Below are 23,692 nucleotides of genomic sequence, written 5' to 3'. Positions count from 1 at the left end.
AACAGCTCTTGAGTTCAAGAAAAAGTATGTCATGGGACCAGAAGGAATCTGTTCAGTATTACTGCAACAAATACTGTCACAAATAACACATTATTTGCCAAAGATATAGATGAATCATTACACTCCCAAAGTGATTCGAAAACTTTGAAAATAGTTCAGACGTCCTTTGCCCTTTTGCCACCTCCAAACATTGACTTCCGCAGCTCCATTCTTACTGGATGCTGCACAATCATTTGTTGCTTCTGCATGCCAAACAACCGTGATTCTAAAATTTACACCATAGTATTGTCTGCATCCTGTTTAAAAATTCGATGTTGAACCATTTTGGTCCATATCATGATTCATTACACACTTTACTATGCAGTTTAGAAGTGGTATCTCCAAAGTCAAACATCAACTGGGGAAAAAAAAAAATGATTGCCACCACAACAATTCCTGCTGTCATACAATAACCCTCAAAGCACAATGTGTACGTTCGAGGTCAAAGCAGTAGGCATGGCAGAGAGCAGAGTTACAGCTGAATGGAAGCTCAATGTTCTATTTGGTAAAGAAAAGAAAAACTCCGCATCATATCCTACAAATGCCCTACTTCTGGGCATGAAATTTTGGGGAAAAAGACCTCAATTTTGGATTTGGAGACAAAGTCTGCTTAAATGGTGGTAAGTCTTTTCTGAAGGTATTTGTCTGGAATGTAGTCTTGTGTGTGGAAGTGAAATGTGGGTGACCCACAGTTTTGACATGCAGAAAACAGATGCTTTTGGAACATGGTACTACAGGAAAATGCTGAAGGTTAGATGGGTAGATAGGATAACTAATGAAAAGGTACTGAATCAAACTGGAAAATACATTAGGGTACAACCTGATTAACAGAAAGGGTTGGTTGATAGTATGAAGATCCTGTATCCTACCACAATGATATACTGGTTATTGTTTGTGGCATTTCGCCATAAACTTAGTGATCTGCTTCATCGCATATCATGTATTATGTTACAGCAGGTACTAGTCGAGCCCAGCATTTGCCCACTGACAATGTGTTCTGATGTAGTGATTGTTGTTGCCTGGTGGCAGTTGAGTTCAATAATAGACTCAGACTCACTCTCACTCTGTGTGTGTGTGTGTGTGTGTGTGTGTGTGTGTGTGTGTGTGTGACAGAGGGGGATTGGGGGGGGGGGGTGTATGCTGGCATTGGCTGGATGTGCTCCCTGGTATGTTTTCATTTGCATCGCATTCTGACAGTTGAAAAGTTTCAGCATAAAATGGTTAACATTGTATCATGGCAAGTGGAATGCTGATAAAGCTGAGTGTCCTTAAAAATGTTTGAAATGAGTATTGATTTTGGTAATAAAGTCTGTCATTTGCTAACAACTGTTCTCACTCGAACCTGTCATTGTCCACTTCCTAAAAAGTACTAGCGAAAGAAAAAATGTCATTAGCTCCTTGGAGTGGAGAGAGGCAGCATCATCATTTAATATAGAACACCAAACTGTGGTGTTATTAATTGGGACTGGTGACAAGGATGTCACATCCTGCAAAAATCTTTGGATTCAGTGCCTGATTGCCAGCATCAGTGTATGGCAAGTGAATTCGTAATTTTCAGTGCCGTCTCCATTTTTCAAGCCACTCTGGACAGGAAAAAAGATAAAGACAGTGAATAATAAGTTCGCTATAAATTGTGTGTGCAGTATACATCTTTGAATAACAATGGGTAATCAAACTGAGAATCATAACCTAATCAATGAGGAGAGCAGTAGAGATTGGGATATTTTGAATATGGATGTTATTAATGAATTGTGATTAATTAACAGATTTTTAACTGTAGAGACAACAGAAAATGAAAGTTCAAATTCAAACGCAGACCTTGAAACATGAGAGGCAGGCACAGATAGCAATCATATCAATAATATTGCCAGGTTTGATGTAATAATCCAACTTTTATGATAACTGGGTAAAAAGCCTCTATGATAATAATCAAAATTTGAACATGAGGCTAGACAATACTAATAAACGACTTTATGAACATGACCAAAATTTGGATAAAAAACCAAATGATGATAAAAAATTGGAAACTGATTAGAAAAAAATGTTGGATCAAAAAGTAACAAACATTCATGACGACATGCAACAGTTATCCAAGGAACTGAAGAATGAGCTTATAGAACTGGCAAAAACTGAACAGTCTGACAATACAATGGGCAGTAAACAACACAGTGAAGAGAAAAATGATGAGGTGATTGAAGTTCAGTCTCAATCTTACAGCAATAAGAAGTTTATCAGTCTACTGGACCGACCAGGTGCAGTAACTCATGATGCCACTGTTCTGTGCCATACGGACCAGGCAGTGTACTCGTCTGCCAGCATTGAGGTAGGCTGTCTGTCAACAAAGCTACATGGAACACGGAGACAACATGAGTCTTCACTTACGTATGATGCATTCACAGTGCCGGTTAGGTTCTCAACACAGCACAGCACCCGCGAGAGCAGTCAATGATAAGATAAAATAGTGCAACGTAAAGTATGATATGGACATCTCACAATGAGATATTTAAGTATTTAGGTATATAAAGTATGTCTCACAAATTTATCTACGCACTCTCCTACTTCCATTTCTTCATTTCTGAATCTACCAACTATTACAGTTTCTGTATTTAATTTGAAAATATTATATGTCTTGGGTATAAACTTTACTAATGACATGATCATTCATTACGTGACTATGTAATAAGATGAAATTTGTATATCATGATCATTCTGATTACAAATTGTGCCTCTGTTTTTGTCTCATGGAATATTTATGGATTTTTGCATTAAGAACGTGCCTGTTAATTAGCAGTTATATTTCCTGTAAGTAGCTGTTACAGTTCCATTTAACAGACACATTCTGTAAACAGTTGTATTTGTTATCTTTTTCCGCCAACATTTCCTTGGATACCATATATTAGAGATTTTTATTTGATATCATATGTACTTATTCTTTGAAGTTGTATTTCATATGATGACATCCATAAAATGTAGATAATTCAAGTGCCTGTTAATTAACCATTATGCAGTATTTAATTATTCCTTCTTTGCTATCTACTAAGGACTTACTTTACTGATTAATTTCACACTGCCATGGATTCCCAGACCAACCCCTCCATTTTACTTTCTTTTTCTATTTTTAGGCCCAGGATCCTTTATCCTACCATAACAATATACTGTTTTTTCTTTGTGACCTTTGATTGTAAACTTATTGATTTGCTTCATCACACATTATTTATTATGTTACTGCAGCTGCCGCTGCAATTTGAGCATTTGCTCTCTGACAGTGCACTCCAAGGTAGGGTGGTTGTTGTTTGGCACGAGTGCTTCCAGTAATAAACCATATAGTCTGTGATTCACAAACTGTTCTCAATTGAACCCATCACTGTTTACTTCCTAAAAAGTACCATAAAAAGAAAATGTATCATCAGTAGTGTCCAGATTTTAATGACCTAAAAAACAGGGCTTTTTTTGCAAACATTTTAGATCCAAAACTTATTAAATATATAAAAGTAAAATAAATATATACATAATTTTATTTAAAAATGTACTTGTAACTCTTCAGGCTTTCCCGGCGAGATCTTGACATGTGGAATAATCGTGTCTACAGCAGGATGTTTGTGTCGCTCTGGCACAATATTTCGGCCACGCAACTCCTTGCCTTCTTCAGGTGCTACCTGAGACTGCTGTATTGGAGGATCTTGTCCAGTATTTACGCCCAGAGGGTGCTGGGTGCTCTCTCTGCCGTCCGCGCCCGCCTGGCGCTGATTTTAATGTGTTGTCTCTTCCCCAGTGCTCCCTCGGACGTCCGCACCCGACTTGGTCGCCATCTGTGGCAGCTGTCTGAGGCCCGTCCTGTGTCAGACATTCTGTTCGCGGTCTGCAACCACCTGGTGCTGCTCCTGAGGTTTTGGCCCTTCCATGGTGCTCCCACGGACGTCCGCGGCCGGCTCGTCCACCATCTGTGGTCATGGCAGCTGTCTGGGGCCGGACCCGCGTTTGATGTTCTGTTTGCGGTCTGTGCCCGCTTGGCGCTGCTCCTGAGGTGTTGACCCTCCCTGGTGCTTCCACTGATGTCCGCGCCTGCCTCATCCACCATCTGCAATTGTGGCAGCTGTCTGAGGCCAGTCTCGCGTCGGGCGCTCCGTATGTGGTCTGCGTCCGCCTGGCGCTGCTCCTGAGGTTTTGGCACTTCCCTGGTGCTCCGACGGTCTTCCGCACTCAGCTTGTCCATCATCTGTGGTCGTGGCGGCTGTCAGAGGCCCATCCTGCTTCGGGAGTCGCGGTCGCTGTCCGCGCCCACCTGCCGCTGTTCCCGCGGTGTTACTACTTCTTGAGGAGTTTCTTGGTTCCTTTCGTTGGGCCCTGATAAGCTCCAGAGCTGGATTCCACACCGAGCTGAGCTGCTAACCGCTGTCTCGGTTTATTAGGCTGTCTGTGACCTTGATCTCGATGGCCTCCTTTATGAGACTGTCCCAAAATCTTGGAGTCTGTGTCACAATTTTGGTGTTGTTGTAGTCCATTGAGTGACCGAGCTCCAGACAGTGCTCCACTATGGCAGATTTGGTTGCCTGTCCGAGTCTGGTGTGCCTCTGGTGTTCTTTTCACCTGATGTCCACCGTCCTGGTTGTCTGGCCAATGTAGGATTTTCCACACTGGCATGGGATGTTGTAAATGCCTGGTTTATGTAGCCCCAGGTCGTCCTTCACGCTCCCTAACATTGTCCCAATTTTGGAGGTTGGACAGAAGATACTCTTTATATCATATTTCGAAAGAATTCTGCTGATCTTTGCAGAAATAGGTCCAGCATATGGCAGGTATGTCACCTTCTTTGCCTCCTCTGGCTCCTCTTCTGTACCCAGTGGTTGGCTGGTAGCACGAAGTGCCCTTTGGATGTCTGTGGAGGAGTATCCATTTCGGCTGAACACCAGCTGTAGATGTTTTATCTCTGTGGCCAGACTTTCCGTATCCGACAGAGCCTGAGCCCTGAGAACTAATGTTTTCAAGACTCCATTCTTCTGTGCCGGGTGGTGGCAGCTACTGGCTTGAAGGTATAAGTCAGTGTGGGTGGGCTTACGATTTACACTGTGTCCCAGAGTGCCATCTGCCTTCCTCTTGACCAGGACATCCAAGAATGGGAGCTGTCCATCCTTCTCTAGCTCCATAGTAAATTTTATGCTTGGGAGGCGTGAATTTAGATGTTCCAGAAAGTCATCTAGCTTCTCCCTGCCACGGGGCCAAATGACAAGTGTCATCGAAATACCTAAGAAAGCACTTGGGTTGGTAAGTGGCTCATGCAAGTGCCTCCTCTTCGTACCTTTCCATGAAAAGGTTGGCTACCACTGGTGATAAAGGGCTGCCCATTGCCACTCCCTCCGTTAGCTCATAAAATTGACCCCCGTAAGGAAAATATGTTGAATTCAGTACATGCTTGAACAGGTCGAGCAGGGCACCATCGAAAATCTCTCCAATGATATTGAGTGAATCGGTGAGTGGCAAACGGAAGGAGTGGCAATAGGCAGCCCTTTATCACCAGTGGTAGCCAACCTTTCCATGGAAAGGTACGAAGAGGAGTCACTTGCATCAGCCACTTATCAACCCAAGAGCTTTCTAAGGTATGTCGATGACACTTTTGTCATTTGGCTCCATGGCAGGGAGAAGCTAGATGACTTTTTGGATGACTAGATGACTGTCCAACCTCCAAAATTGGGACAATGTTAGGGAGTGTGAAGGACGGCCTGGGGCTACATAAAGCAGAAATTTACAACATCCCATGCCAGTGTGGAAAATCAGACAACCAGGATGGTGGACATCAGGTGCAAAGAACACCAGAGGCACACCAGACTCGGACAGGCAACCAAATCTGCCATAGTGGAGCACTGTCTGGAGCTCGGTCACTCAATGGACTACAACAACACCAAAATTGTGACACAGACTCCAAGATTTTGGGACAGTGTCATAAAGAAGGCCATTGAGATCGAGGTCACAGACAACCTAATAAACCGAGACAGCAGTTACCAGTTCAGCTCGGCGTGGAGTCTGGCTCTGGAGCTTATCAGGGCCCAACAAAATGAACCACGAAACTCCTCAAGAAGTAGTAACACCACAGGAGCAGCACCAGGCGGGCGCGTACCGCAACCGTGACTGCAACTCCCGGCGCAGGACGGGCCTCTGACAGCCACCACGACCGCAGATGATGGACAAGCCGAGTGCGGAAGACCGTCGGAGCACCAGGGAAGTGCCAACACCTCAGGAGCAGCGCCAGGTGGACGTGGACCGCGAACGGAGCGCCCGACAAAGGACGGGCCTCAGAGAGCTGCCACAGATGGAGACCAAGTCGTGTGCAGACATCCGAGGGAGCACCAGGGAAGGGACAACACCTTACAAGCAGCGCCAGGCGGGCGCGGACCACGAACAGAGTGCCCGACACGAGACGGGCCTCAGACAGCTGCCACAGCTGCAGATGGTGGATGAGGCGGGCGCGGACATCCGTGGGAGCACCTGGGAGGTGCTAACACCTCAGGAGCAGTGCCAAGCGGGCGTGGACCACGAACGGAATGCCAAACGCAGGTCCATCCCCAGACAGTTGCCACGACCACAGATGGTGGACGAGCCGGGCGCAGACGTCCATGGGAGCACCAGGGAAGGGCCAAAACCTCAGGAGCAGCACCAGGCAGGCGCGGACTGCGAACGGAACGCCCAACACAGGACAGGCATCAGACAGCTGCCACAGATGGCGACCAAGTCAGGCGCAGACGTCCGAGGGAGCACCGGGGAAGAGACAACACATTAAAGCAGCGCCAGGTGGGCAAGGACGGCAGAGAGAGCACCCAGCGCCCTCTGGGCACAAATACTGGACAAGATCCTCCAATACGGCAGTCTCAGGTAGCACCTGAAGAAGGCAACGAGTTACGTGGCCGAAATATTGTGCCAGAGCGACACAAACATTCGGCAGTTGACCCAATTATTCAACATGTCAAAAACGTACTTGTTGATATTTTTATATACACCATGTAATACAAAATTAACTTCTGAACAAATTGTGAGTATAGTACTTACTTTTTACAGTGTTTGAAACTAACTAGCACATATTTTTGAAATCCTTGCATATGTCCGAAAAAAAGGTAAGTGAAAACTATATAACCTATCAAAACAACAGAATGGTGCTTTTACTACTGTACGCCACTTGTTTAAAGTGTTCAAAATAGTTACCAAGTCCTGTCACTCTTCTGTTTCTGGAGAATTGCTCTGATCCCAAGGTGCACTTTCAGATTTTCCATTTTTGAAGATCTATGGCTGCTGCAGGGGATCATTTTGCACTTCACACCTCTTGTCTCACATCACAAATGCCTCAAGAGTATATTTGAATGTGGTGAGGTCACTACAGGCCAGCTGTGGTTCACTGTCTTCAAATGATGTGGCATTTGCAGAAAGTGTGTCACTAATCTTGCACATTAGAATATCCATGATTCCACTGGAGAAAACTTTGCAATTTGTTGTTCACTTTGTCAGCCACATGACCACAAGCAGGAGCAAACTCACACAGCACATGTTCCACACTATCCAGAGTGTCACACAGTTGCTTACCAGCAGCTACCAGTTGTGGATGCTTTTGATATCACTGAAAAGTTGACATTGGCATATGCCAAGTTTCCAGAAAAGGTATCTGTAAATACATCTTTCACAGTTTTCACAGCACTTGATTCATCGTTATCAAGGTCACAAAGGTTGTCGTCGTTTTGGTGCAGTACCAGTCAGCAACATGAAGCCAAGAACCCCATCATGTGAGAAGAGGCAGTGAAGGTGTTCCTTGAATTTTTGCAGCCATAGTGGAGCTTTCACATAGTTTTCTTGCTACAGGAAATCACTTTGTCCACATTAGGGTAATTTGATCACGCCTCTTCTGCAACTCCATGTAATGTATGTGCAAGGTAAGTGATGTACTGGGGTAGAGAATCTGAAGCCCCTTGGCTGCTTCAGCCATGTATGAATCACCATCTGTTATTAGCAGCAGAACATTGTCTCTGTTCACACTATCTGGCCACAGTCGCTTCATAGGGCTGTCAAATAAAACGGCAATTGTCAAGCTGTTTACTCTCTCTAGAACTTCACACGTCAAGTGGAGCATTTAACATTTGCAATGTAACACCCACCCACATCGGTGGTTTCATTTACGGACACCCAGACCTTTTGATCAGCAAAACTAATTTGTATTTTGTTGAGCATCTCCTCGTAGCACACAGATAAACAGTTCTTTCGAAATGTAGATTCTTCTGGAACTGTAAGTATTGTGTACTTCTCCAAGAACTCTCAGAAGCATGAAATCTTCTCCAATTGGATGCTACAATACACCATTATCTCACACAAGTACTCGAAAGATGATTGCACAGTTGAAGATGGACCTGTCTGCTCAAATGACAGCATTTGTCTGCTGTCATTTTCAGCACTTCTCTTTACACAGTTCCTTTGTTTGGTGGTATTACAGTTTTGTTGTACATTAAAGTGCTTTTTTACACTAACTTTAACTTTATATAGTTTGCAAAATAACATTTCCCCATCAGTGCTGAAGAACTTCTCTCCATAACCACAAACAAAACCTCACAACTTCATGATATTGAACCAGACTGCAACTGTATTCAGGTTGTATAATGTGACCACAATGTGTGATGTTTATTACGTTCTGAAGCCACCTTTGTTGGCTTCCAGAGCATTTTGTCAAGCCTGTGCTCCAATGTTTTACATCAGCGAACAAAATGGTGTGTCACGCTACTTGTCTCTATAGTCCTGATAAATAATGTGTGATAATATCGTCTGAAACTTTTTTATGTGAGCAACATTTTTATGCTTTTATTCTTGTGTTCTTACAGATACAACAAATATATGCATTTTTGGCAAAAGTTGGCCAAAATATAAGCTATTATTAAAAAAAATTGTAAATATGAATTTATAAGGACAATAAGAATACATTTTTTCACACCAAAATACCTAGATTCATGAATAAATTGTTGTAAAATTCACCCTCAAATTCAGGACAAAGTATTACTTGTCATTAAAATATGGGCCTTAGTCATTAGCTTCTTGGAGCGGGGAGAGACAGCACCATAGTTTATTACAGCACACTGTGGTTTTGTGTTATAGTAAGTCATATTATAAGCATCAAGCAACTGTCAATTTGGTAATGGAGGAAAGTATGGGAGGGGGTGTGTGTGAAAACTGTAGAGAAAGACCAAGGGTTGGCTACTGTAAGCAAATTTCAATGAATGAAGGTGCAGTAGTTACGCAGAGATGAAGAGCCTTGCACAAGATAGACTCATAAAGATGTGCACGAAACCAATTTTCAGACTGACGATTATAATATGACAGAGGGCTTATTGCTATCACAGTGATGTGTAATGGGACTAATAGCTAGAAGAGAAATGTATGCAGTGATTAGTAATGTTGGACAATGCAATGTGACAACAACATGAAAGACCACAATCTTATTGTTATGCAGAAACAGACCATACAATTTTGTTGACAATATTGGTCAGAGGTTGGAATACTGTACCAGTTATGGATCCCTCAACATTGGCAGTTCAAAGCTGCTAAAGGCCCCACAGCGTTCGCTTCTCTTGTTCAGAGGCAACAAAATGCCTCAGACTGCCACAAGCATGTGAAAACAATGACTGGCTCAGTAAGTGGTAAACTATAGTGCATTCAGAATAATTCTTACTTCAACATGCCCTATAGTGATGGCTGCATATATGTTACATGGTATCATGATGACCAAAACCTGTTAGTCTGCATTAGTGACAGCACAGAAGAGAAACACCAAGTGCAATGGTTTGGAGCACCTTTGGATTCAGCACACAACTGTGTGGCGAGGCTGCTAATGTCGAGTAAATGTTTAATGTGACCAAACATCTAATGTCATCAGTCTCCTATTCATGCACCTGGACAGAAACAGTGTGCTCAATCTATTTGCATACAGAGTAAAATCTGTGTGAAAATGTGAGAAAGTGTTTTACATGCTTGCATAGCATGTATCCGAGTAGAAACATGGGAACCAGCCCAGTATCCATCTTGTGAGATGTGGGAAACTGCCTAAAAAAGTCATCCAGGCCGGTCAGCTCACCAACCCTTCACTGCTAATCTGCCAAGTGGATTCGATCCCAGGCCGACATACCTCTCCGTCCCGAAAGCAGCCATGTCAACACACACGAGGCTACGTAGGCAGTTTCTTGTTAAGATACTGAACGCAATCTAAACAGCAACACCTACGTCATGGTGGCTTATGAGTCTGTATTACTGCTTCTCTTTCATGCAACACCACATGCTATATTTTGGCAGGGCAATGTCCGGCCACACATGTCGAGGAATGTGAACACCTCCTTTGAATAACTATGTGTGCTGCTGTTTCCTTGGTCTCAAAATTTGTCTGGTATTTCACATAATGAAGATGTGTGGGGAAACAATGTATCAGTCACTTGTTGGTGTTGAGCCTTCAACATGACACTTTAGAGACTCCTACCAACCACAAGGATGGCAATTCTTCAGGTATATCTTATTTCATGTTATGATGTTTAGATGCACTAATTATGGAACAGGGAGGCATAACATAATACTGAATTCTTAGAAGACAAAGATCAAAAATTCTCTGATTCTAATCATGTGTGTATTGTCATGTACTGAATTTTTGGTATAAATACAGATAAGTCCACACACTGATGAGTCAAAACACTATGACTACCTATTCAATCATCTTTGGAATTCAATACAGCAGTTATTCTACATGGCATGGATTTGACGAGTCCCGGGTAGTTTTCTGGAGGTATGTGGCACCAGATGTCTATGCACACATCATGCAGTTTCTGTAAATTACGGGCCAGTGGTTTGAGGGCACAGAGCTGGTGGCCAATAAAGTCCCAAGATGGGTTCCAGTGGGTTCTGATAAGGTGAATTTGGTGGCCAACACATCAACGTGAGTTCAATATCATGCTTTTCAAACCACTGTAGAACAATTCTAGCCGTGTGACATAGACATTTATCCTGCTGTAAGATACCATCACCATTGGAGAAGACGAGAAGCATGAAGGAATGCAGGTAATATGCAATAATGTTCGCACAGTCGACAGCTGTCATATTCCCTTTGATTACAACCACAGGTTCCATGGAAGCCCAAGTGAATATATACCATAGTATAATACTGCCCCCATCGGCCTGTATCTGTGGCACAGTGCACGTTACAAGCAGGAGTTCACCTGGATTACAGCATATCCGGACACGAACATCCACTGCTGCAATAAGAAAAATGATTCTTCTGATCAGGAGACATGATTCCATTGGGCTGAGGTCCAATCTCAATAATCTCATGTCAACTGCAATCATAATTGACAAAATCATAGGCTGTACATGGGAGCACAGTGGGCTGGAGGTGAGGGAGAGGCGGGGCAGGGGGAGGGGGAGGGGAGAGGGGTGTCTGCTGTGGAGCAACACATTCAACAATGTGCACTGAACAGTGTGCTCAGAAACACTTGTACCTGCACCATCAGCACTGTAATCTGTCATCATACCTGCCACAGATCACTGCCTATCCTAGGGTCCACAGTGGGCAACTTGTGGTTTCATCATCCTTCAACCACTTTCTGTAGATGCTCATGATAGTAGCGTGTGTCTAGCCAACCAGCTTCATCTTTTCTGATATGCTTATTTCCAGGAGGTGGGCATATGAATTTGGCCTTTGTCAAAGTTACTTATGTCAGTTGATTTCCTGCTTTTTTGGCCTATAATGTTGCTAGAATAATTCCCCATTTGTCTCTGCTTCACTTATATGCTTTCCTTAGCATGGCATGATGGCATGTGCCTGCAACACCACCAGCTAGCATCAACCACATGATGGGTGGAATAGCGGTCATAACGTATTGGATCACCAGTGCTGCTTATTGCAATTGCTTCTGTATTTTCTACATATAGTCGTTCCAGTCCCGGGAGCGGAAAGACTTGCCTTGGGGGAATGAGGGACGGGTGTACGCTCGCACACACACACATATCCATCCGCACATGTCCATCCTGTGCGGATGGATATGTGTGTGTGTGTGTGTGTGTGTGTGTGTGTGTGCGCGCGCGCGAGTGTATACCTGTCCTTCTTTCCCCCAAGGTAAGTCTTTCCGCTCCCGGGATTGGAATGACTCCTTACCCTCTCCCTTAAAACCCACATCCTTTCATCTTTCCCTCTCCTTCCCTCTTTCCTGACGAAGCAACCGTTGGTTGCGAAAGCTAGAATTTTGTGTGTATGTTTGTGTGTCTGTCGACCTGCCAGCACTTTCATTTGGTAAGTCACATCATCTTTGTATGTGTGTGTCTATATATATATATATATATATATATATATATATATATATATATATATCTTAAAACAAAGATGATGTGACTTACCAAATGAAAGTGCTGGCACGCCGATAGACACACAAACAAACACAAACATACACACAAAATTCTAGCCTTCGCAACCAACGGCCGCCCCACCAGGAAAGAGGGAAGGAGAGGGAAAGACGAAAGGATCCGGGCTCTAAGGGAGAGGGCAAGGAGTCACCCCAATCCCGGGAGTGGAAAGACCCACCCTAGGGGGAAAAAAGGACGGGTACACACTCGCGCGCGCGCGCGCGCGCACGCACACACACACACACACACACACACACACACACATCCATCCACACATACACAGACACAAGTAGACATATACAGAGGCAAAGAGTTTGGCCAGAGATGTCAGTCGAGGCGGAAGTGCAGAGGCAAAGATGTTGTTGAATGACAGGTGAGGTACGAGTGGCGGCAACTTGAAATTAGCGGAGATTGAGGCCTGGTGGATAACGGGAAGAGAGGATATATTGAAGAGCAAGTTCCCATCTCCGGAGTTCGGATAGGTTGGTGTTAGTGGGAAGTATCCACATAACCCGGACGGTGTAACACTGTGCCAAGATGTGCTGGCCGTGCACCAAGGCATGTTTAGCCACAGGGTGATCCTCATTACCAACAAACACTGTCTGCCTGTGTCCATTCATGCAAATGGACAGTTTGTTGCTGGTCATTCCCACATAGAATGCGTCACAGTGTAGGCAGGTCAGTTGGTAGATCACGTGGGTGCTTTCACACGTGGCTCTGCCTTTGATCGTGTACACCTTCCGGGTTACAGGACTGGAGTAGGTGGTGGTGGGAGGGTGCATGGGACAGGTTTTACACCGGGGGCGGTTACAAGGGTAGGAGCCAGAGGGTAGGGAAGGTGGTTTGGGGATTTCATAGGGATGAACTAAGAGGTTACGAAGGTTAGGTGGACGGCGGAAAGACACTCTTGGTGGAGTGGGGAGGATTTCATGAAGGATGGATCTCATTTCAGGGCAGGATTTGAGGAAGTCGTATCCCTGTTGGAGAGCCACATTCAGAGTCTGGTCCAGTCCTGGAAAGTATCCTGTCACAAGTGGGGCACTTTTGTGGTTCTTCTGTAGGAGGTTCTGGGTTTGAGAGGATGAGGAAGTGGCTCTGGTTATTTGCTTCTGTACCAGGTCGGGAGGGTAGTTGCGGGATGCGAAAGCTGTTGTCAGGTTGTTGGTGTGTATATATATATATATATATATATATATATATATATATATATATATATATATATATATATAAAAATCACACACACATATATACGCAAATAAATATTTCAATTTACCTCTTAGCTTAGCTGCCTTTTCAATTATGAGATTGACTTGTTTCAGAGCTTCTACAAGTTCTTGATGATTCGTGCAGCGTATGTTATAGCCCCGTACCAAGTCAGTGCTAATGTAATTCAGTTCTGCATACCATCTCCGAACATCCTTACTGCAATATAAAATTCAGTTAACCACTAGAAAGTTAAAAAAGTCACATCAAATGGAGTCATATGCACTGAAGGAAAAAAATTACATCATCAAAAAATAATTAATGTAGAGCAATGAAATTTAGGGAATACATTTGTCTAGGTAACATATTAAAGGAATAATCATTGCACCATCACAGATTAATGTAAGCATGAGATAAGCCATTGAAAATGTGAAATGCTGGCAAACTAATAACTGTTATAACTGTCAGAACATTGCAAACATGCATGTATTCTATTGTACAGGTACCGAATGACAGCTTGCGGGGTGGAATTCCATGCCTGTTGCACTTGGTCAGTGGATACAGAGATGGTTAATAGAGTTTGTGGATGATGCTGGAGTTGTCATCTAAGGTTGGTTGGTTGGTTGGTTGGTTGGTTGGTTGGTTGGTTGGTTGATTTGGGGGAGAGGACCTAACAGTGAGGTCATCGGTCCCATTGGTTTAGTAAATGATGGGGAAGGAAGTCAGCCATGCCCTTTCAAAGGAACCATCCTGGCATTTCCCTGAAGCAGTCATCCGAGGATGTCCCACATGTGCCCAATTGAAGACAGACCTGGTGATCCAGAAGGCCAAGGCAACATGCTGACACACTGCAGAGCACGTTGGGTTACAATAGTGGTATGTGGATGAGCATTATCCTATTGGAAATCACACCCTGGTATGGTGTTCATGAATGGCAGAACAATTGAATCAATGGCTGATGTACAATTCTGTAGTCAGGATGTGTGGAACAAACACAATAGTGCTCCTGCTATCATACAAAATTGCACTTCAGACCATAACGACAGCTTATTGCTAAAATAAGTTTATGGGAATAAGGATCTAAATAGTCATATCTTGTTTTATATGGAATTAGTCACTATCTTAACACACATTCTGTAATTTGTTTATTTAACTCTGCCAAATGGCTTGACAATGGTAATTTTGGCACTGTCTACAGATTTGTGAGACTAATGACTGTGCATGTGGGAGAGGAGCAAAGACAGCTGCAGCCAATAGATGGAGCAAGGTGGAGTACTTGTTGGACACCAAACAGAACGGATGCTTTTCTGGAGATGTAGAAGAGTAAGGTTGGTGTTTAACTTTTATTTTTGAGAGGCATACAGCCACTTCTCTGCAAGGCCGCAGGACTTAATATTATGCATATGATGTTACGTTGGGACTATGAAATACTTATCATATCACTCGGTAATAAAATTTGATGACTGAATCAATGAATGTTAACTTGATGCATAGTACATTACAGTAAAGTTCTTGTTTACTAGTTGCATTTATTAATATTATGCATACGCTTTTTCTAGACTGTATATCAAATGAATCAAACACTTTAAAAATTCGATCATGAATTTTAGTTAATGCAGCCACGAACAGCCTGGAAAAGGACTGTTAGGTCACCCATTCTCCTTACCTCCACCATTAACTTTTTTCAGGAGGGGCGGGGGGGGGGGGGGGGGGGGGGATCTTTCAATGATCTGAAGCTATTGGCTATTACCACTTAATTAAACTGTTTATGTTGCTTTTTATGATTAATACCAAGATTTATGACATTTAGGGCTGTTGGAAAAATAGAAAAAAGTGCATCATTTTTAGGCTGAGTTATGAGGATCTGGTCCTTTTCAGCACTGGTCCTTGTGCTGCTGGAGGGGGATGGGAGGCGGCATATGCAAACACCACTCCTCTCCCCCCACCCCCGATCTTCCTTTGACTACAATACCATCATGGTCACTAAATCATGTCTTTTTGTTAACACCTTCAAAAAGGTTGGGTTGGTTTCTAGTTTGGGGGTCTAAGTACTTTTTCCCCACACATTTGGATTGTAAAACTAGTTGTTCATGACAGTTATCTAATTAGGTGTTCAGTAATATTTTGGAAGTCTGTCTTTAGCACTAAAAGCACATATTTCCTGTCAAAGCTTGCCAAATTAAAATCACCCCCTTTAAATGACTGTGTTTAATGCAATTAAGACCAGCAGCCAGTAAAACATCCAATTACCAGTCCAACAAAAAGCCCATTTGCACTGGGTCACTGGGTATCTTCAGCCATATAATCTCATGATTGGAATCACTTTTGACATCACTAGACTTAATATTTCTATTTGCTTTTAAAACCCACCACTTAGAAGTCTTATTTATCTTACCAATACGTCTCCACATGTGTCTGAAAAGAAACTGTTTTCTACATCAGATTTCAAGTACTGTGTAATGGTGACATGTTTCTTGGAGATGGGCGGCTTCCGAGCCTTAGGTCTGAATACTTCAGTATTTAATTTCTACACATTTGTTTATTCTCCATATTTGATACTTGGGCCATTCTAGTAACTGGTTTCTGGGATAATGGACTTTTGACGAAGCATTTCCGAAACTTGCCTAGCCTAAATAAAAAAGTGAATTCCATTTACACTCTGCCAAATGAACAGCTGACCCATTCAAGGCAATATTACACGTGTTCATCCTATAATACAGATTATAAAGTAATTTTCAGGGATCATTTGTGGGACAGATGGGTATCCCCTGTTGATTACGTCAGCAATCCTGCAACCTGACATGCTATGTAACATGTTTGTAATGAAAGGAGATGATGCCACCCTCAATGCAGATTGCAAGCTGTTGCACCAGTTGACAACACAGTGTCTAGCTACCCAGACAGTGGACAATAAAAAAGGAATCAGTCTAAAGAAACTCACAACAACCTGTCAATTAAAAAAAAAAAAAAAAAAACTGAACTGGGGTAGGAAAGGAAAGGAAAGGGAGAGGAGGGGAGAGGGTGGGGGAGGGGAAGGGAGGGGGGAATATGAAGAGATGGGGGGGGGGGGGGGGAAGTGAGTGTTAGTTTTACTAGTACATAGATAAGTATCCTACTTTAGATGATGAGGCCAGCAACACTACTGCTGCTGCTGCTGCTGCTGCTGCTCAGACACAGTATGAACTAACTGTCACATCTATATCTGAACTAAATGACAGTGGCAGTTATGGAAGTACAGAATTACACTACTAAAATCTGAAATAACATTACTGATCTAGCACACATTAAATAATCTGATATGAGGATGGGAAGTAAGAAACAATTTCAAAGAAGCTTGCTACTACCACTCTGTGGTTTGTATCATGCTCCATTTCCCTTTCTAATATTCCCTAATCATTGTTTATGGCTTTTGGAGGGCAAAACAAAAGCAATAAAATACATGCTACATTTCATCTGCTGAAGTGTAGCAGTTGTCACTGGCTGTCTAGTGGTGTGCAGGTCACTGATTCAATTCCCACCTCTTACAATTATTTATAATTTAACACTGGTGATTTCTGGAAGGTTCTGTGACTTATTCACAGAAATTTAGAATTTGCTAGAATACTTTATGTATCTATAAATAAGAGCACAATCTTTTGAGACACACAGTTGAGTTTCATTAGTAAGTGTTAAGAAAAAGTGCCAAAAAGTAACACAGTGGGATTGGTGGTAGAATAACATTGGGGGTACTTTCAGACCTTGGCAAAAAGAACTGAAAAATAAAACCACTTGTTCAATGCATGACATCAGTTGCAATTAAGTGGAGCAGTGACAGAGGTGGAAACTATCTAATTCCTGAAAAGTATAAAGAACTTGCCTTGTACATAGTGGTGAATCATGTTCATGTCCATTAATACTTGTTCTTGCTTATTCACTTACTATATGGCCAGTACCAAGTCAAGAAATAATACAACAGTAACAAAAAATACAAGCAGGACATAAAAGTATCTGCTAATTTTCCCTATCTCCGAAAACCAAAGGATACTATTAATATAGAAAATGAATAATATGAGGGCAAAGCATTAAGATTCCATTGTATTTATGTCAAAGAATTTGTTAAGATGAAATATACTCAAAAGGATACAAACACAACTTCCGATAAGCAAAAGTACTTTTTATGCCTACTACTTCTCATTACAGAACAGAAGACGCATAACTGAACCTCCATTTTTTTTTTATACCAATGCTTTGGCAGGATGTTTACAGCCACTAATAAAAAGTGATGAGTGATAATTGCTGCCATGTTAAAAGCCTTTTGTGGAGCTGTGAGAACAATGGAAAATGGTATTAATTTCCTTCTTAGTTGATGGTACATACTAAAGACAATGAAAGAGTTCTGATAATAACATGAATGTACTTATTTGCAGATTTCTAGGTACGTAACAATATACGTAATACTCATTGTGGTCCCTCTCCTTCCCAGTAATTTTAGATTTTTCCTTTCTTTGTGTTGATCTGTTTGCTAAGTGTTTGGAGGTGAAAGTAACTTGTCAATAAATGGAGTTAAACTGTGTGAACAAACAAAGATCAGACAGGACATGGGGAAGGGAGACGCAGGCAGAATGTAGACAGAAAGTACAAATGTTGTAGGAAAGTTTTGGTGGAATGTAAATACTTTTGGCTTAAAGGAGACCCTCACTGAAAAGCAGAAGCACTGAGCCATCAATAGGCACTCACAAATGAAAGCTAGTAAGTTTTCTTTTGGTTTGTGTGTGCTATCAATAATTCGACCGCATCTGCTTATCTGTGAGTGGTCTTCTTTAATCCAAAAGTGTTTACAGAGGGAAAAAAAGTACTGCAGTTGAAAAATAAAATAATAAATAAACAGAAATAATACGCACAAATGTCAAAATAAAATATTTAATAAATATTTTACATAACAGAATGTTCCTACCTATGGAGTTTGGATGGGGAGAGCCTCAACACTAGATTCATATGGCTCTTGTGGTAGCATTTCAGGAATCATATGGCATGCCTGTACACAATACTCATGCTTACACACAGCTTAGAGTTGGGTATTCCTACAAGGAAAAATTGAGGAAACTAATTTTGCCATTGATTAACTGAATAGTTGTTTGTTAATAATCCACTTACAACAATATAATTGCAACTGCATTCTTACATTAGCAGCTACAAGTATGCTTTTACAACATTACATGAAAGCAAAAAACTTAATCATCATATTATATTGTCACGTGTTTCTTCAATACATGGTGTAAAACATGTCTGATGCAGAAAGAGATGATCCATGCAGCAGTAAAATCTGTCAGTCTGGAAATCAGCTTATAATCAATGCAAGCTGAACTATACACAAAATTTTCAGTGATTGTCAGACATCTCCCCCATTACAGCAGATTTGCAAATCCCCATGTTCAAATGGCTCTGAGCACTATGGGACTTAACATCTGAGGTCATCAATCCCCTAGAACTTAGAACTACTTAAACCTAACTAACCTAAGGACATCACACACATCCATGCACGAGGCAGGATTCGAACCTGCGACCGTAGCAGTCGCGGGGTTCCGGACTGAAGCGCCTAGAACCGCAAGGCCACCGCGGCTGGCCAAATCCCCATATGAATAGGTTACTACTCAGTAAATATAAGAGTGACTGGGCAGCAAACAATCACACAATAAAGCATGACAGACTGACAAGTCTTTGGGCAAATCCCTCTTCCCAGACAGACTTACAAGCTCTCTCCCACTCTCAAATATTCCCCCCCTCCCCCCACCCACCCACACACAATAAAGCATGACAGATTGATAAGTTTTTGGACACAGCCCTCTTCCTGGACAGACATACTTGCTCTCTCTCACTCTCAAATATCTGCCCCCCCCCCCCCCCCATCTCCCTCCCCTCCCACACACGTGCAGAGAGAGAGAGAGAGAGAGAGAGAGAGAGAGAGAGAGAGAGAGAAATGCTAATCCATGAATTAGTAGTTTACAGGACTGAGCTACATTTGGTGCTTTTCTTTAAGAAGAGGGGAGATTACAGATAAGCAACTTGTTGAATTATGGTCATTTGTGATGTAGCTTTAGTGCAAACAAACAATTTTAGGAAAATAAATCAACTGTGATTTAATAAGCATGACATTTTAACAGAAGAAATAACTAAACTAATGTGAATTTCAAATGAAATAGTAGCAAAACATACACATCTCCCAAGTGCCGGGCATTTTCTGCACGCATCACCAAGCTACGAACAAGTCCAGAATGGTCTGCCATTTCTGCTGCCAAACGAAGCCTGGTTTCTTGAAGATCACTTACTTGCTGAAGCAAAACAGCAATTCGTTGTTCTTCTTCAGAAAATTCTGCCTTTACCTGTAACACACATATATGCTAACTAAACAAAATATATAAACAGATTAACTAGACATTACAAATACTAATCTAATTATTGTTTGACACCTAGCACTACCAGAAAGTAATTTCACGGGGAGACTGCAACACTCTTCGTAATTTTTATCAGTTTCCTTATTTTATTTAAACTACCACCGCATTATCATCAGTTTTCTTGAACAATTAAATTTCATCATTTCTTTTAGTAATTCGATTTTCAGAAGATTCTGGACCTTAATGTTTGAAATTTACAATGTGTGTGTGTGTGTGTGTGTGTGTGTGTGTGTGTGGTGAAAACACCTTCTACCAGCAGCATCATTGGAGAGCAAAAGGTAAGTGATTAACACTATGCCACGGCTGTTAATGTCAGGTTTTGAAATCAAAGCCATCACTTATGCTTCTGGTAGCTCTTCAGTTGTTCTCATATGGTTGAATGGGTCCTGTGTCATTCCTTCCACAAACTGAAAATCTTTTGCAGTATTGATGGTTGAACCAATGTCTTCAGTCTGGCACTCAGATATGCCAACTTAGAAAAGCGAATTTTTCTGTTTGACAGCTACAAGTTATCAGCATTCTGGAACATGTTCTTAGGAAACTATAAAACATAGTTTAACTTGGATTTGAGTTCATTTAATCCCTTCAAGTGATTTATTATCGTCTCGCTTCATTTTTCATGTTAGCATTACTATTTTCCTTATAATTCACTTCTCTTCAAAATTACTAGTCTTTATTTTAAGTTATTTTCTTGAAACACAATAAGCTGAAAGAAAAGAACTAATGAATTGTGTAGCAACATGTGAGATGCCATAACAGGATTCATGTAACTGTATAAAAGTTTAAACCACAATTTACATAAAAAGTAATTCACCTAAAAGATTATGCTGTCAGAGACAAATGTTATGATTAGAAACAATAATTACATATATGGAGGGAGGGGGGAGGGGGGTGCAGAGAGAGAGAGAGAGAGAGAGAGAGAGAGAGAGAGAGAGAGAGAGAGATAGAGAGATCTAAAGTGATACTAATAATTGAAGAAATAATGCACATGGTGACAATACTGATGACTGGATGGCACAACAATACCTGGAATGATGGAAATTTTATTTGAAGGTTGGCTTGAGGAAGGACTATTTTGTTTCATCTGTGCAGCATCTGTTCTTAAGCTTGGACTGAAACCTGTACTGGTCCTACGTACTGTGACACTTCAAGATAAAAATTCATACATTTACATAGTAACATGACAGAAATCCACACAGCTTTAAGTGAAATTTGAGATGAGCTAATGGTGAACCATAGCGGCTGCTTATTGGCCTAACTTTTTTCATAGTGGATGTGAGATGAAATAACGATGCAACATCAAGAAGGTCAAAAACATCAACATATGAATTAAGTGTAAAACCTGTAACAGATACTTTTGAAGAAGATCACTGAGTATAAGCAAAGAACTTTCTCAAACCGCAGGGAATCCAACTAGTTAATATTCCAAATTATGAAAAATGTTTTAAGCAAGAGAAAAAATTCTGTCCAAAGGGTTCCTAACTGCTTTACTGCAATAGTTTGAGCTATAACTGAAGTGACAGGTAAACATATCACCAAGAGTTAGTTTAGTATCACACATTGCTGATTTCAGCTTTGGTGATAAATCAGATACCTTACAGATGCCCAGGGGGTCTAAATTACATACAAATTGGAATCCTAACTATCATAATACCAAAGAGAAGAGCAAAACAGACCATTCTGGTATCTCTTCAGGAAACCCTATCTGCAGATGTCTCCCATCTAAACTGTTTCTTCCAACAGAGAGCAATTTTCTTGTTGCAGATCTTGCATTATTTCTTGATATGTGTCAAGTTTACTCTCAATATAATTTTCTCATGGATTCCACGGAACAATTTTTTCATTCCAACAAACAACTCATCTACAGTAACAAGAACCCCACAGTGAATAGCCACTGAAACATATTGTATTCTTTACATTGTGTTCACTCCAAAATGAATATTCCTGGAATTTAAGCTTTCATTGATATTAATGTGATGAGAAAAAAGTACTTCCACAGACAAAGACAGAGGAGGAAATCAGCTATAATCTTGTTGAAGAATGTGTATTAAATCAACAAGAAGTAATTTTAAATGCTCCAGGATTATGGGGTACAGATTTGAACCCAATTTTACAATCAATTAACAATAATGTAAAATACTAGATAAATGACGAAGTGTAGTCACAATGTAACTTAAAAGTGATGAGGGGACAGACGCGCTCACATGAATTGACAGGTTCACTGTAGCATTGGTGAGTGATCTGTCCACTTAATCATTTTCTATCATTTCAAAATTCTACTATTTATAAGTACTTGTTGAGAAGTGTAAACAACTTATGGTAGAGATATTAAAATATTTTCGGGATTAAAAATGAAGAAATATAAAACCTTTTTCTCAGTCTCACATTTAAAACAGGTTATCTTTTTGTCATCCCCATTATTACAGTAGCAATGGTTTTCAAACAAAAACAATAATGGGAGGTCCTTGACCTAACATGGCGCACATTACAATAAGTTTAACAAACAAAACACAATGTTGTCTCTGTATGCCCCTTACTACATTGCAAATCATCAAAAGTCATAAATAACTTTTCTGAAATTTACCTGCAATTCATCCAAATTTAAAAAAGCAGCAAGAGATTGTATGATATCACCTGCAACAGCCATGCTGTGTGTTGCAATAACAAACTTATTTTCTGGCTGCATTGATATATTTACTCTCGTGTTGTCTCTTAGTGAAAGAAATGTCACATTCAGTTCATTGTTTGCTTCAATATCTGACAAAACCAGGAAATTCTGATTAATCCACATTGCAATCTGGATGCATGAAACAAAATAAAAATATCTGATTGATTTATGTTACAGAATAAATATGACAATTTTCATGTCATTCATTGGAACAAATGTTCCAAACTTAACAAGTACTTACCCTCTGCACTCTTTCGTTTAAAGAGAATGACACATAGCTGGAGGGTAAATTACCCGGCTCCTCGCATAAAGCATACATAGCAAAACGTGGTAGCTGCCTTGTAAGCTCAAAAACATGGTAATGCTGGCTTCCACGATAACCCACCAAGGCCTACATACATATAAAGTTGACCAATGATAAAGAATCTTGAAAAATGAAAGTGTATACCCTATTAACTGAACACACTGTGCAAAACTAATACTTTACCTTTATGTGAATGTCTACTGGCACATCCTTTGGAGGATAGAGTGCAACATTCACATTAGATGATATTTCTGATTCTTTTAAGTGGATAACATGTGTCTCACCTTCAAATATGCCCTCAGCGAATACCATTACAACTCTTATTACAGTTTCATTGTTTGTTGCAAGAGCGACTTCAATGTGACCCTAGTAATGAAGCAAAAGATTTAGAATACATTTTCACCCAAGTCTAAAAATAAATAAATACGTACTTAAATTTATGAAACTGTAGGAAGTTCAGCAGTTTGCTATTACTTTCATTAATTACACTATTTTATGAAAAAAGAAGTGTCAGCATATTGTATAATTTGTCAGACAAAGATGATATTTGATTTGCAAACTAGCTCCTAACACTAATCAGACTAGAAATAAACAAGTTTACATTTTGTAATTTCCATCTCGTTTTACAAATGTGTTATTTTTTAGTCA

The 23,692-nt window shown here is 41.1% G+C and overlaps 1 protein-coding gene across 3 annotated transcripts in view; it reads right to left on the bottom strand.

Moving 5' to 3' along the window:
* The window catches only part of LOC126248344 (Bardet-Biedl syndrome 2 protein homolog), a 173,837-nt gene that overhangs the window by 22,594 nt on the left and 127,551 nt on the right, over positions 1-23,692 (bottom strand). For all 3 annotated transcript variants that reach the window (XR_007545462.1, XR_007545463.1, XM_049949253.1), the window contains 5 exons: positions 23,228-23,410; positions 22,982-23,131; positions 22,657-22,869; positions 19,834-20,000; positions 13,712-13,860 (listed from right to left, as the gene is read on the bottom strand). Coding sequence is in view for 1 of the 3 variants with exons in the window: in XM_049949253.1 (XP_049805210.1) it covers positions 13,712-13,860; positions 19,834-20,000; positions 22,657-22,869; positions 22,982-23,131; positions 23,228-23,410 (862 nt within the window). In the remaining 2 variants the exon portion in view is untranslated. The remainder of the gene's footprint in view (positions 1-13,711; positions 13,861-19,833; positions 20,001-22,656; positions 22,870-22,981; positions 23,132-23,227; positions 23,411-23,692) is intronic.

The sequence above is a fragment of the Schistocerca nitens genome, chromosome 3, assembly GCF_023898315.1.
Source record: "Schistocerca nitens isolate TAMUIC-IGC-003100 chromosome 3, iqSchNite1.1, whole genome shotgun sequence".
Lineage (NCBI taxonomy): Eukaryota > Metazoa > Arthropoda > Insecta > Orthoptera > Acrididae > Schistocerca > Schistocerca nitens.
This window is presented reverse-complemented; position numbering and strand designations above follow the sequence as displayed.